Below are 16,205 nucleotides of genomic sequence, written 5' to 3' on the forward strand. Positions count from 1 at the left end.
AATAAAAAAGTCCAAAGGATTAAATATCATCTACATTTGGTAATGAAGAGAGCACAATTCAGTTCATAGTTCCAAAAGGTCACCAATTTGTTGCATTAAGAGAGTCCTCTGCACTAATCTAAAAAGGGAGGAGAAAAGAGGTGAACTAACAGCTGAACAAGAGACTAGAGTTGTTTTTTCACATTCCTGCAAAAATGCACTAACAACTAGACATATCTATTATGAATTTTAAAACCTTTACTCTGCAGAAACAGAGTTGTGCACTAGACGTTTCTATTTCCAACTTAGCTCAATAATGAAACAAACTAATTGAACATAAAAAAAAAAATCATAATAAAAACTTATGAGAAGTGTACCACTAAAATCTCTGATAAATGGCTTTTAACATCCTCAATCAACCAAAAAACGACCTTAATAAATCTGCAACTCATTGTAGCAAGTAAATTCACCAAAACAGTTTTTATCATTGCTCTGCTAGCTATTTGAACATGAGTTAAAGGACTAAAGTTTAATTTTTTAGCATCTCATTTATTAAGTATGTAAGTGCTTAAACTTTATAACTCAATAGTGAACAAATTATCTTAAGTCACTAAAGCTTGAAACTGAAATTTAGTAACAAAAGAAATTCATTTTGGAACTGATGCAGCATAAAGTTTCTACTTATGTCCAATGTTCCAATATCTTCATCAATTGGCTATACGACTAAAAAAAAACTATCAACTCCCTGCACCACAAAGGCACAATTTTAGATCTTGCACCACCAATCCCTACTGATATGATTCCTGCCTTATAATCTTCCACCACATGAAGATATAGTAATAAATTTAAATATATTCATCATGTGGTCCAACTTTCTCTTTAAAAGTTAATGCACATATAAATCATTACTAAGAATTGAACAAATGTAGCTCAAAAACAAACTGTTAGTCATTGTAAGTATTTCCCCCAACTAATGACATCATTTATAACTTACCACCCAATTTAACAATTATAGGGTTCACCTTGAGTAAAGGACACTTTCATATTGAAGAGCACCAGAACTTCACTATCATCTCCTAATCTATCCTTGTTAAATTTCTTAGGCTATGAACAATCTACTTCTAAAGCCATTCAAAGAACAATCATACTTTTGATTTGTACCCACCTAATTGCCATAGATTATAAAAATAGGATTATGGATCAAATACCATTAATATATATTGATTAATATCACTAGTGAACAAATCCACAAGCTCTTATAACATATATTTCAGCCAAATCCAAATGCAATACAAGAATAAGAAAACTAAGAAATAAATTAAAAACAACAAATAGTCTAGAAAAAATACTTGGCATTATATTAGAACTAATTGATCTGGAATTATTAAAATTACCTAAACCTCCTCATTATATGTAACGTGTCCAGAATTGCATAGGTGTTCAAAATCCTCCGCAAGGTGCTCCTCATCATGATCAGAGTAACTAGCAAAGTAACAAACTAGTAAGTAAATATAAAAAGAGAGAATGCATAATTTAATAAAAATTACAAGTAGATGAAAAAGAGATTTACCCTGCCCACAAAAAACTAGCTGCGGGAACATAACGAAACCTCTGCATTTTGTCGCAATAAACAACTAAAATACTTAACGAGAATTTGACCACCAACACTAAACAGACTCTAAGGCAACAATAGTGATAGGAATACTCATAATGTCACAATCCAATAGTGAAACTTCTAGAAAGTGACTACAATTTGATTCCCAATATTGAAGAATATCCTAGTCCATATGAGTGTTATGGTCGAACCGGGTCTCCTCCAAGTACACATCTAATTGTGACTTACTATCGATTGAACCAAAAATTTAACTCTCAAAAGTATCAAAACCAGCAATATCAGCATCTCTCACCTTCTCATTAATTTTTTTTTATAAGTAAGAATTATATATAAACGAACGGCTACTCTATGCCTGAAAAACACAGAGCAACCCAGAAAATACAAGAAGAAAAAACAAAGAGAAACAAGAGAGAAAACCAAACAACAAAGAAATTACAAAAGGAAAAGGGAGTAGAGAAAAGAAATGAGGGAATCACTAGACGTGAGTCCCCACGCCCGAGACCAATCAAAAAGAGATCCACTAAAAGAAGCAAGCAACTGATCACTAGAGCAATCTAAATCCTCAAAAGTCCTCCGATTCCGCTCCTTCCAAATACACCAAAGGATGCACAACGGGACTAAATTCCAAATCTGAGACGAATGCTTCCCCAGCCAATTCCACCATCCAAAAAGCAAGTCTGGAATCGATCTAGGCATCACCCAAGCCAGGCCGAAAGTTATGAAAACAAAGCTCCATAACCGATAGGCCACCTCACAATGAAGAAGTAAGTGATCTACCGTCTCTCCACAATGACGGCACATAATGCACCAATCCACAAAATCCAATTTCCTCAATCTCAGATTGTCTCCCGTTAGAATCCAATCTCTCACCTTCTCATTAGCCCCACTACTAGATGCATTTTCAGCCATATTGTGTACTTCATAATTAGTGGCACGTAAATATCCATCAAAAAGGGAATATAATTTGCCACTAAGATCCATCACCGTTTTTGTCCCATTAGTGCCATAAAGTCATCTAACTAAACTCCACAAACTGCAACTTATACTGGGGATCTAAAATTACAACAAATGATAGCATAATGCTGAAACAATCCCAGTATTTGTCAAAATTTTCTTTTATGATTTTTTCCATGTCACTAATTATGATATCATCATCTTCCATCTCTTCTAAAATACACAAATGAATTTTCCATACACCATGAAAGTATAAGTTGGAAGTAGGGTGTTAAGTGCCTGAAAAGAGAGTGGTGATGTCATAAAATAGCTTCACAAACTTTGTTATCTTCCAGGCCTTATCCCATTCATCATCTAAGGGACAAGTGCGAAAGCTTCCATCAATAATACTCAAATTGTGAAATGCATCCTGAAATGTAAGACCAGTCTCAATCATTAAATATGTCGAGTTCCATCTTGTTGGCATAGCTTGTCACACTTTCTTACTAGTTAGAGTAGGGAGTTCTTGAAGACATTCAGCAAATCTTAACTTCCTCATATCATTGCCTCTCACATATTTAACACTTTCACATATGTTGTGCACATCTTGCTCTATAATTTTCAAACCTTCTTGTATAATAGGGTTTAAAATATGAGCACCACAACGAACACGAAAGAACTCACCACTACAAGGAAAAGATGATCTAAAAGAAGGGTTTTTCTTCAAACTATTTACCAAGGTATCATTGTAAGAAGCATTGTGTAAAGTGATTTTAAATACTTTTTTCTTAATGCCCCATTCTTTTAGAATGTTAAATAATCTCTTTGCCAAAATCTTACCACTAGGAGGAGGTGGCATATGAGAAAAACATAAAACCCTCATTTACAACTCCCAATTTGCATCAATGTAGTGTGCAGTGAGAACCATGTACTCATCCGTTGTGGAAGACTTCCACAAATCTTATGTTAAGCAAATCCTGCTCAGGACTAACTCTAAAGCACATTTAAGATTTTCTTTTTCTCTCTTATAGATTTTCAAAACATCTGACTTCGTTGTAGTCCTAGATATTGGCTTAACATTAGGATTTAAAAGGATATGAATCTCTCTATTAATCTCATGCTCCACAAATGAAAATGAATAATTATGCTTAATAATTATCATTGCAATCTTTTCACGATACATATCTTGATCAAGGGGAGGATGATAAGGCTCACTATCATTTTTTTGATAACATTTCTTAGCATGATGGTGTAAATTACAAGTCCCATTCTCCTTATCTGCCGTTAAAATATTAGTAGATTTTGTACACTTGAATTTTCGATGGCCATCTTCATATAAAGGTAATATTTCAAAATCATTCCACACTTCAAAAGTCCTACCCCTACTTCTTTTGCTAACACTTGAATCTATTTGTTCAAATTCATCCATCCCCTCGATACAAACATGGTTCACCTTAAAAAGACAAGACAATCAAAATGACAATTTCTACAAATATATATTTCAAATCAACCAAAATCACAACAGGAAAAAATATAGGTAACAATTTGAACAGAAGCCAAAAAGTAAAAGAGGATAGATGCAAATCATCAAACACCCAAAAAAGAAAAAAGACATACAAAAACCTATAAACAAGAATTATATAGCAACAAAGAGTGAAAGAGCAATTTATGAAAGAGATTACTTGAAATAAAAGGGCAGTAGACAATTTTTGTTTCTAAGAATCTACAAACTCATCACTTGACCTGACTTAGCCTTTCCCTTTGTCTACACAAGAAATTACAGCAAAAACCTGAATATTGTTTTTGGTCTCTGAAAACCCCAAACCCAAAATTCTCGAAAACTTTAATTTAGAACTCAACCCAAGAATTGAGTGACTTGCTTGAGAAATCTGATGTGAAGATTGGAATCCTAGTTCATGTTGCACTCTAATATGGCATTCAACAAGTTTCTGAGAGGGAAAGTGGGAGAGATACGAATAGAAATGACCTTCAACAATGCCTTCTCACTTCTACGCCACCGTCGAAGTCTGACCTCAAATCTGCTCTTCAAGTACCTTCCATCTCTCTTTAAATTTTCCTTAATTTGAAGCTCTTACCTGTTTGGTTATTGAAAAAAATCTAAGAGAAAGAATGTATTTTAACGTTAAGGAGAGTGAGTTTGAGAGCTTGCCGAATTTTTTGGTTTAGATATTTAGAGTTTATGTTATTTATTTAAATTCTAGATTTTAGATAGATTTAGTTGGTATTAGTGAGTTTATTCATTTAGACCTGTTTAATTAAATAACCTAACGAGTCTTCACCCATTTAACCAAAATATTCAAATGAGTTGAATTAAGACTTATCTAAATGAAGTGGGTTATGAATAGGTTGATGAATATAAATAAAAGTTGCCACCACTACCGATCAGAAAAAAAAAAAAAAATGGAGAAAACATTTTCATACTTAAAAAAAGATGGAACTTCGTACAGGCATTAGCCGAGAACCGAGAGAGAGGTACGCTCAAAATATAGTAACTTAATCTCTTAGCGCAGGTGAGGGGACCAGGTACTGAGAAGTGAGAATGAATGTGGAGAATTGAGTAATCAATTGTCATTTGTACTTTAGGCTGATTCGGCCTTTTTAATATAATATAAGCTAAGCAGTGTTCTTCCTCCGAAAAAAAAAAAAAAAAAAAAAAAGGGGGGGGGGGGGGGGAGAGAGAGAGATTGCCTCTTTGCAACCCTTTAATTATTAGACAAGTAAAAGAGTAGATAACACTTTCATTGACTTTCTTCTGGATATTCTGAGTACCATAAGAATACAAGCCTAATTTTATTGAATGGATACAAAAAAAGTTGAGTAATTAAAGAATTAAAGGCCACACATATTTCATAACATAGACTGCAAATTTAATACACTTTCAGGCTTGTTTGTAGTAGATCACGTCCATTATAAAGAAGCTATTGACCAGAATGTTCTTTTACCAAGCAAACTGAAATACAAACGGGAAAGTCAAAAATAAAAGATCCATAACTAATAGAATTATCCTCACGACCTCCTAGAACAGTAGAAAATATTATGATATGAAGCTAACAATGAATAATAATTGGGGGGAATAATCAACGTTTTATAGGGAAGAAAGCTGAAAAATGAAGCCTAGTTCAAACTGCAGAAGTCAATACTGAGGTCTACCGCTCAAAACTGCTTATTATTCTGCTTAGTTTTTCTTGTTTGGTTCGAATACGTACTTAATCAGGGACTCCTTGATAGATAGCAACTCGGGGAACTCTTTCTTCAACTTTGACGCATCCAGCTCATTGTTGCTTCGAGGGGCCACTATCACCTTGGCTTGCTCCTCAAGTGTGAAGTTAGCCCACTTGAAGTTGGGGTCAATGTATTGCTTGTACATCTCCAGAATCTCGTTATGGCTCACAACCCCAGGGTTTGTGAAGTTCCATATACCCCTCAAGTTCCGCTTCGCCATCTCAACTGAAATGGGAAGAAGCTCATCCAAGATGGTCATGCTGTTTGGAATGTTAACGACTTTGTTGTAACGAGAAATCTTGGTTATGAAGTTCCGTGGGTTACTTAGGTCAGATGATATTGGCATCCGAACTCTGAGGGTGCAGACATTGTCATATTCTTTCAACAGCTCCTCGACCTGGTTGAAAAATCAGAGAGAGCCTGTTAGAACAAATGCATAATCTTATAAAGAATATAGAAATAGAGACAATGATTATGAATAAATTACCATAGCCTTGGTTTTGGAATAGAAAGAACCAATGAAATTGGGTTTATCTTCCTCTTTAAAGCCAATGCCAGAACCCTCAGGATGTGCAGCATCATACTCAAATATGCATCCTGTAGCAAAATTCATCATCAATAGCCCATGCTCTCGGCAAACATCTGCTAAGGTTAAGGTTCCAGCAACATTTGCACGAATTGTTTCGGTTTTGTGAGACTCACACCAATCTACATTGGGTCTACCAGTCACACCAGCAGCATTGAAAACATGGGTTGGCTTCACATTCTGAATATCTGCCAAGAGCGATGATCGATCCTCTAGACGCCCTCTTCCATATTCGAATGAAATCCCTTGTTTCTCACATATCTTCCCAAGCAGACCACCAAGCCAACCAGTCCTACCATAGATCAAGAACTTCAGGGAATGTTTTCGAGGAGAGCCAATGCTTTTGGAAGGTGGAACCAGCATCCGGGTATTATTTGAGACATAAGATGCAGATTTGCCCTCTTCAGACCCATCAAAGTGTCTCTCAATCCCACCAGGCATCATCAGCATCCTTGGATGAGGAAGCAGTGCCCCAGAGACATCACCCCACCAATCAGGATTGTTAATATACCACTCCATAGTCTTCCTCAGCCCCTCGTCCCATGTAGTTTGCTCTGACCACCCCAGAATTGTCAGCTTCTGATCATCTAGAAAGTACCTCTGGTCATTAAATGGTCTGTTCTCCACAAACTTGATGCTTTTCTCTGGGTCCATCGAGAAAAGCCTGCATATATCTTTGGCCACATCAATAACTCTCCTTTCCTTCTTTGTCCCGATATTGTACACATGACCAACCTCTCCCTTATGAAGAATGACTTCGAAAGCCTCAGCAACATCCTCACAATACAAATAACTCCTCACATTAGAACCATCCCCATGAATTGGAAGAGGTTTCCCTTGCATGGCCAAGAGGATGAACTTTGGAATTAATTTTTCGGGAAACTGATTGGGTCCATACACGTTATTCCCACGTGTTGTTATCACAGGTAACCCATATGACCTACCATATGCCATAACAAGCATTTCTGCTCCAGCTTTTGTGGCAGAATATGGGTTTGTTGGGAGGAGTTGAGAAGCCTCATGGTTTCCCACAACTGCATCCTCATCTGTCTCCCCATAGACCTCATCCGTACTCACATGGATGAACCTCCTGATCTGGCCAGTGACCTTGCAGGCTTCCAAAAGGACGTGGGTACCATAGATATTGTTCTTGGTAAACTCAAAGCTGTTGCCAAATGAGTTGTCAACATGGGTCTGGGCAGCAAAGTGCATTATAGTGTCAATAGACTCAGTGATTAAGAGGAAGTTGACAAGGTCAGCACTACCAATATCCCCCTTCACAAACTTGAAATTAGGAGATGATTTTGAGGGTAGGAGGTTTTTCAGATTCGAGCAATAATCAAGCTTGTCAAGCACAACAATCTTGTAGTCAGGGTAGTTACGGATCAGCCGGTTGGCAACATGGGATGCAATGAACCCGGCAGCCCCAGTGATGAGGATGTTCTTAGGGGTATAAGTAGCCATCTTAAAGCAATGTCTACATAAGAAACATTAAAAATAACTATATTCATTTCAGAACCATGATACATGTAAAGTTTTATAGCAAATAAACATACAAATAAAAAAGCAATAGATCCCATAACAAGTAGCACCGCTATCATTTTTAAAATAACCAACATAAGAATTACTGAAAGCTTCATTGATAACACAAATTGAAGATGCAAGGAGACTACCCATCTCCATTTGGTTGCATAGTAACCAAAACTGAAATGGAATAACACATTTTCTTACATGTACAACACACACACGCGCGCGCACACAAAAAACCTCCCTAGACCTTGTATAATTAATTGCTGAAAAAAATCGATTCTCATCAGCCTCTAAGAATCTTAACAACAGAACATGCATGTGATGTAAGGCTTCAATTAGTCTTTTTAGCTTCCTCTCTTTCCAAGCAACTAAACAGACCAAAATATAATACAACAACGTTCATTAAAGTTAGCAGATCCAACACATTCTCCAGAACCAAAAACAATCACCAGATCACCAGATCCATGCACTGCTCACAAAACCCATACTTAAAAAGATTTCTCAAAACCCACATATAGATCTGATTTCTACAACCATATCCCAATTCTATTGCCATGGAGATAGAGAGAATCAAACAACCGGATCGCATTAAGCAAATGTCTGTAATTAAATTCAAGCAAATAAATATCATGAAAATTTTCCACATTGTTTGTACACAGATCTAACAAAACTGAGAAAAACCCAGATCACAGATAGCACCAAACAATACAGAATCCATTTAGTTGTGCTCAAAAAAAAAAAAAAAAACAGAGGATCAAATTAACTTACCAAATTTCTACAGATCAAGACCAATTATGTTTAGGAAAGAACAGGCCAGAGAGAGAAAAAGGGAGAGAATGAAATTTTCTGACAAGCAAGAGTTTAAATAAATAGCTCACAGAGATTTGCAAGGGAAAGAGGGAAGGTGAAGGAGAGGTGAGGTATATATATATGCTGTCGCTAATATGTAAATCATTGCTGAGACAGTTAAGGCGAGCCATTACACCTGCTCCAATCACTGAAATGCCCTCCCTCCCTTTTCATATTACGCCTTCACACGGTTTGTGGGGCCCCTTTTTCTGGGACTTTTACTTTTCTTTTCTTTTTGGGATCCCCCTCCCCCTTAGTTCGCATGTCCAGAGTCTACTGTACGAAACAAAACCAACATCACACCTCTTTTTTTTTTTTTTTTTTTTTTTTTAGAAACTTCATTCATTTAATCATAATAATAAAGAAACTTCATTCATGTAATCATAATAATAACAAATCTTGACATAAGGCTTCCGAAGTTGGTGGGCGAGAGTCCTCTAACCACTACAAATCATATTCTAAATTTCTAGTATGTTGAGCAAGAATATGCGCTACCTTATTACCTCCCCTCCTAATCTTACTAGTTTTAGCCCACTGTAACCCAGCCATCAAATGGCGAATATCATCAACCACATTGCCTAGAAATGAATAATTAGCCACAGTTGAAGAAATAGCTTGCATAACATTGGTATTATCTACCTCTATCATTAGTCTAGTGAAACCAACATCCACAGCGAATTCAAGAGATCTTCTGCACGCGAAAAGTTCAGTTTCCTCACTTGTATCCACCTTCGACCCAATAGCAAACATACTAGCCATGACTTTGCCCTTCTCATTTCGAATTATTGCTCCTATACCAGATTTCTCCATCCCTAAAAATATTACTACATCAAAGTTTAACTTGTAAACCATTGGTGGAGGTGGCTGCCAGACTTCAGTACTTTGTTACTCCATCGGACTCACTGTTAAATGCACTTGAGCGTGCTTAAACTCCTCCAAGAATTCCTCTGCTCTCTTGTTAAGACTAGTCGGGTTCTTCAACTGCCCTCCATACAATACACAATTACGTTGGTTCCATATGAGCCAACATTGAACTCAAAACAGCTCCAATTTTTCAGTGGAAAGCCTAGTCACCAGATTCTCCATCAGTTGCATTACATCTCGGAAACTAGAAACTCCCTTTTGCAATTTCAGTATGCTTCCAGCCCACACATCTGTCACCGCAGCACAGTCCCATAAAACGTGGATTGCTGATTCCTCATCCCTGGTACAAATATGGCATTTGTCTTCATTAATAATTCTTCCCTTTACTAAATTGATCTTTGTAGGTAGAATATCATTGCATGCCCTCCACCCAAAATTTTTAATTTTAGTTGGTATACATAGGTTCCACAAGACTGACCAAATAGTTTTCCCAGCACAGCCTCCTGAAGATTCAGCCCGATTCCCATTGCCTCGCAGTCTTCTTGCTACCATATATGCAGACTTGACAGTAAACTTCCATTTTTAATGTGCAGCTAACTGATTGAATCTGGAACAACCCTTCTGCTAAGAGGAATCTTGGTAATTGCATCAGCATCTTCTTTATGGAACAATGACATGATCGTACCACTTCTCCACACATGCAACTTTGAATCAATTAATTCTGAAACAGCCATCTCATCAGCCAGCTCATTAATTGGATGAAGAACTTTGTTTGTGGGATGATTGGGTATCCATTTATCCCCTAGCACACTTATTGAAGATCCATTGCCCACCCTCCAACAATAACCTGACCTAAGAATAGGAAGTGCAGCCAACAAACTTCTCCACACATAAGAACATCCAAGAGATTCTTTAGCATCAAGAAAAGAGGACCTAGGAAAATACCTTCCTTTGAAACACTTGTATAACAATGAGTCATTGCCTTGAATCATTCTCCAACCTTGTTTAGCCAACATTGCTAAATTAAAATTTCTCAAATTCCAAAATCCCATGCCATCCTCCATCTTTGAAGTTGAAAGTTTGTCCTAATTAGTCCAATGAATTTTCCTTTCATTGCCTACTTGACCCCACCAAAATTTGGCACATAAAGAATCTAGTTCATCACATAATTTCATAAGAAGTTGGAAAACACTCATAGTATATGTCGATATAGATTGAGCAACTGCCTTGATAAGAATTTCTTTCCCAGCTCTAGACAATAGCATTCCTTTCCATCCTTACAGCTTCTTTCATATTCTGTCTTTTAAATAAGAAAAGGTATGGTACTTAGCCCTTCCAATCAAGGTTGGCAACCCTAAGTAAGACTCAAATTTCATCACTTCCTTGACACCCAAAATGTGCAATATCTACTGCTTTTGAACTCTTGCTGTGTTAGTGCTGAAATAAACAGAAGACTTCTCTAAATTTATGCTCTAGCCTGAAGCATTTGCATATGTTTGGAGAATCTCCACAATGGCCTCCCTTCATTCTATATAACCTGACAAAACAATAGAGAATCATTTGCAAACAATAAGTTAGCAACTTTGGGTGCTCCTCTACAAATAGAAACTCCTTTTATCCTCCCTTCCAGTTCTGCTTTTGCCAATAAGGCTGTAAAGCCTTCTGTACATAACAGAAAAAGGTATGGTGACAGTGGGTCTCCTTGGCGTATTCCTTGTGAAGGATATATCATACCATAAGGTTTCCCATTCACCAAAATAGAGAAGGATGGTGTGGTAACACAACTCATCACATTTTCTATCCATTGTGTAGGGAAGCCCATTTTCTCCATAATTCCCTAAAGGAATTGTCATTCCACCCGGTCATAAGCCTTGCTGATATCTAACTTCAATGCCAAGGTACTTTTCGTGCCCTTCTTCCTAGCATGCATTGTATGTAGTGTCTCATAGGCCACCAAAACATTGTCTGTAATTAATCTTCCTAGTACAAAAGCACTTTGTGTGGGCGAGATAATATGTGGAAGCACCTGTTTTAATCTGTTTGCCAACACCTTGGAAATATCTTATAAATCACATTACATAGACTTATTGGCCTAAAATCAGACATTTTTTCTGGAACTTTCACTTTAGGAATAAGAACAGGATTTATGTGATTTATCTCAGGTAACATATTCTCATTATTTAAAAAATCCAACACAGCAAAAACAACATCATCACCCACTATGTGCCAAAATTTTTGATAGAAAAAGGCATTCATACTGTCAGGTCCTAGAGCCTTTCTAACTTCTTCAACAATGAATTCACTAGATAAGACCACCTTCATATCTTTAGTCACCCTTATTTGAACAGCATTCAAGTATTCCTCCATCTGATCCCTAGCTCTTGCATGAAATAGAGTGTGAAAATAATCTGAAGCTACCTCCACCACGTCTTCTATTTCCTCAACCCACTACCCTTGAGCATTTTTAATACCCCTAACGTGATTCTTCCTTCTTCTTTGTGTAGCTTTGGAGTGAAATTTTTTTGTATTTTTATCACCATGCTTCAACCAAGAAACTTTAGACCGTTGGGCCCAATAAATTTCTTGTTTTTGGAGAAGTTCATCCATCTTTTTGCTCAAATCCAAATACTCGGCCTTGCTGGATTCTGATAATTCTTCTTCATTCAATCGGTCCAATTTTTTTTAAGTGTCTTTGATAGCTTCAACATCCGGATCAGTCCATACCGAGCCCCATCTCAATAATTTTGCTCCACACATTTGGATTTTTTGCTTTATGGGCTCAAGGCCGTGTGTAGAAATAGTGTCTCTTACCCATGCTTATTTCACCATGGCCTCACATTTAGCTTGTAACAGCCAAGACTCCTCAAACTTGAAGCTTTTCTCCCTTCTCTACCTTTGATGATTAAAAGATTGTACCTACAACAACAATGGTAAATGATCCGATGCATGTGCTAATAAGTGTGTAATTCTGCTCAATGGGAATTTCCTTCTCCAAGCTTCATTGGCCACACCTTTTTCCAGCCTAATTTTTGTATTTGCTTCCCCCAGTCTCTTGTTATTCCATGTAAATGGATAACCCTTAAAGCCAAGGTCTTGAAGTTGGCAAGACTCCAAAGCTTCCCTAAATGCATCAACCTATGAAGTTTGTGGTGGTCTTCTGCTTTTCTTTTCCGAAGCATGTAAAAAAAGCATTAAAGTCCCCTATAACCATCCAAGGTCCCTCCACAAAGGTCTTCAAATGTTCCAATAACCTCCAAGATCTTTCTTTCTATTGTGCCTCCAGCCATCCATAAAAACAAGTCAAGGACCATCTGCACCCATCCTCCTCATTTACCACTGCTAAAACATGGTTTGCAGTATAATTAATAATCTCCAAATTAATAGTATTCTTCCATAAAAAAGCTAATCCTCCCCCAACATTAGGATGCTTAACAATAATCTTATTTTGGAAAGGCAAATTATTATACAGATTCTCAAATCCATCCTTGTCCAGTCTTGTCTCCATAAGAAAACAGACTGTGGGAGCTTGTTCCCTCACAATCTTGCGAAGGCTTCTACCTGTCCAATGGTTCCCAGACCCTTGACAGCTCCAACTTATCAGCCTCATTGCTTCCTGCAAGGGTGGCTGTCCACCCCCACCGATATATCAGCAACATTATCTCCCTCATTGAGTACCCTTCCTCTCTTGGTCTCATGTTCTTCAGTTTGTCCATTGTTGGTCTCCCTTACATCCCTCTTCCCAAGTGATGGTAATGTAATTGCTCTAGCTAAACCCCCAAGCCCAAAATCCATCCTATTAATATGGGTCCATGTAGGTTTAGGCATTGTAGAAGATGTCCCAAAGTCATCCGTGGGCTTATCAACAACAGTTGTTGAATTTTGAGAAAGCCCACCCATCTCATATTCTCCCATCACTACCTCCACGTTGGACTCATTTAATCTCTCCTCAAAACCCGTATGTGATTCAGCCTTACCTGTTAGTTGGCAATATAATCGAAGTGGGGCACACAACAATTCACACCGTTTTTATATTATTTATTTAATTAAGATAATTTTTAATACAAGATGCTATAATTGTTAGAATTTACAAATGGGGAAGGAGTTGCCGTACTTGCTGCATATTGATATGTGTCAAAAATTAGTGACACATGTAGTGACCAATTTAATGAAAAATTGGTATGTTAAGAGTCCTAACATTAACGTTTCTCACACACAAAGGCTCTCTCTATATCACGCATGACAAAATCAAATCAAAGGACAAATATGTCTTTCTCCAAATCCCCATCAACAAGTCCAATTAGGTATTAGGGTAAGGATTCAACGGTAGGTTGGTATAAGGTACTAGGATTCCTTTACTTGTAACCGATTGTTGTGATAATAGGTAATTAATCAATTAATTCATCACAAGGGGTCAATACATTTTTGGCCTATCAAGTAGTATCAGAGCAAGCACACTCTGATTAGGTTTTAATCTTTGCTGTGTGATCCATTGACCCCTGTTTCTCATGGATAGAGGACAGTCACTTATTATATCTCCTCTGTTTGATGGTACTAACTATGCATACTGGAAAGTGCATGAGAGCTTTCTTGTAGTCTTTAGATAAGAAAGTGTGGCAACCTGTGGAGATAGCTGGTCCAAGCCAAAGGAAGCGCCGACCAATTGGGATGATGCTAAGATCAAGGCAGCAAACTTCAACAGTAGGGCATTGAATGCCTTATTTAGTGTGGTCAAAAATGAGAAGTTCAAGAAGATATCCTCCACTGAAACTGCAAAGGAAGCATGAACCATTCTTCAGACAACCTATAAAGGGACAAAGGCTGTCAAGGACTCGAAGCTTCAGAGGCTCACAACTAACTTCAAAGAGATTAAGATGGAGGAGGATGACTCATTTGATGAGTTCTATGCCAAGCTCAAGGACATAGTAAACTCTGCCTTTAATCTTGGGGAAACCATTCCTGAACCCAAGATTATGAGAAAGGTGCTCAGATCTCTACCCTAGAGATTTCATGCCAAGATCACTGTTATTGAGGAATCAAAGGACATTGACAAAATTCCTTTGACAGAGCTGGTTGACAATCTGCAGACCTCTGAGTTAGGTTTGACAAAGATAGGGAAATCTAGTAAGGGAAAGAGCATGGCATTGAAGGCCAAGAGCAGTGACACGGATGAGTCTTCCGACGATGAAGATTCTAAAATGAAGTCCTAAATCACCAGGCAATTCAAGAAGTTTATGAAGAATGTCAATGCAAAGGGCTTCGACAAGGACCCTAGGCAGTCGAGTTCTTCTTAGTCTAAAAGCCAAGACAAAGGGAAGAAGGATGCTAGGGATGACGGTCAGTACACGACTCCCTCAGGACTTAAGTATTTCTGGTGTCAAGGCTTTGGTCACATGAAACAAGAGTGCCCTACTTATCTCAAGTCCATTGGGAAAAGCAAGGCACTTGCTGTAACTTTAAGCAACACCAAACTTGAGGATGATTCCGAAAATGAAGATGACGAAATCCTAAATGCCTTCACCGCCACTATCAATCCTACTGAGGGGATTATAGAAGATGTGGATGAAGAAGAAGACTTGGTGGAATCAAAGTTTGAGAAGATGGATGAACAAGATGACATCCACACTACCTATGCAAAGTTATACAAGGTCTCGGAAAAGCATGAGAAGTTGTATAGGTTGGCCACCAAGAAGCTCAATGATGTTGAGCTTTAATGAGAAGAACTCTTCACAAAGTTTGATGAAGCCAATCAGACTATAGGAGCACTAAGGTTTGAAAATAATTTCTTGGCTGAAAAGAGCAAGAAGCTTGAAGCGGAGCTGTTTCAAGTCAGAGCTCAATTGGAGAGGACTTCAAGTGCAAAGCTTGATGAGATGCTCAGCCTTCAGAAATCTGCTTCTGATCGAACCAGTTTAGGGTACGATTTCTCTTCTCCTAATATTGCTTCTTCCAATACTACTATTTTTATTTCTCCTAGTAATAATATTGAATCTAAGAATAATGATGTCAAAACTATGTTAGCTAGTGAGAATGTAGACAAAGGTAAATCTATCTTAGGAGCATCCCCTAAGCTTACTAAGAAAGAGAACAAAAATCCTAGGGCTAAGAAGAGCAATGCTCAAAAGCCTAAACAAAAGAAGCAACATCTTTGTCATCATTGTGGAGCAGCTGGACATACTCAACCTAATTGTTACAAGTGGCAAGTCACTCAACAGAGTAACAATATGGTCTCATTAGGAAATCTAAGTTAGTTTCCATCCTCTCTTGCTCCTCTTGGAGATCTCCTCAAAGCCCTCATGTTCCTTTCAAACTTGAACGGTTGCAATGCTTCCCCTTCTCCGCGGGCTCAAGGATTCACTAAAAGGAAAGGTTTTTCCAAGGTATGAAAGGAAAAGCTCCAAGTGATTTAGTCATTTTTCTCTCTCTCTTTCTCTCTCTTTTTGTATGTTTGCATTACTTGTGTGTTTTGCTTTATTATTTTGAGTCAGTCTAGTTCTCATGCATTGCTTTACTTAACATGTTTTGTTTGTTTTCAGTTTTTAGTTTTTTTTTATTTTGTTTTCCTCCATAAAAATAAAAATAAAAAATTGAAAAAAAAGACAAAAACAG

The 16,205-nt window shown here is 37.5% G+C and overlaps 2 protein-coding genes and 1 pseudogene across 2 annotated transcripts; all 3 read right to left on the reverse strand.

Annotated features, from left to right (window-relative positions):
• Positions 1 to 1,373: 1,373 nt before the first annotated feature.
• LOC142639678 (zinc finger BED domain-containing protein RICESLEEPER 2-like) lies at positions 1,374 to 5,120 on the reverse strand (annotated as a pseudogene).
• Positions 5,121 to 5,432: 312 nt separating this feature from the next.
• LOC142639071 (trifunctional UDP-glucose 4,6-dehydratase/UDP-4-keto-6-deoxy-D-glucose 3,5-epimerase/UDP-4-keto-L-rhamnose-reductase RHM1) lies at positions 5,433 to 8,873 on the reverse strand. Its single transcript, XM_075813169.1, has 3 exons — positions 8,655 to 8,873; positions 6,258 to 7,833; positions 5,433 to 6,167 (listed from the first exon to the last, which is right to left on the reverse strand). Exons 2-3 carry the CDS (start codon positions 7,818 to 7,820, stop codon positions 5,724 to 5,726), a joined length of 2,007 nt encoding a protein of 668 aa, XP_075669284.1. The 5' UTR covers positions 7,821 to 7,833; positions 8,655 to 8,873; the 3' UTR covers positions 5,433 to 5,723.
• A 1,319-nt stretch (positions 8,874 to 10,192) lies between these two features.
• LOC142639679 (putative mitochondrial protein AtMg00310) lies at positions 10,193 to 10,663 on the reverse strand. The gene has a single exon (XM_075813825.1). It carries the CDS (start codon positions 10,661 to 10,663, stop codon positions 10,193 to 10,195), a length of 471 nt encoding a protein of 156 aa, XP_075669940.1.
• Between the last annotated feature and the right edge of the window lie 5,542 nt (positions 10,664 to 16,205).

Source organism: Castanea sativa, chromosome 6, assembly GCF_040712315.1.
Source record: "Castanea sativa cultivar Marrone di Chiusa Pesio chromosome 6, ASM4071231v1".
Taxonomy (NCBI): Eukaryota; Viridiplantae; Streptophyta; class Magnoliopsida; order Fagales; family Fagaceae; genus Castanea; species Castanea sativa.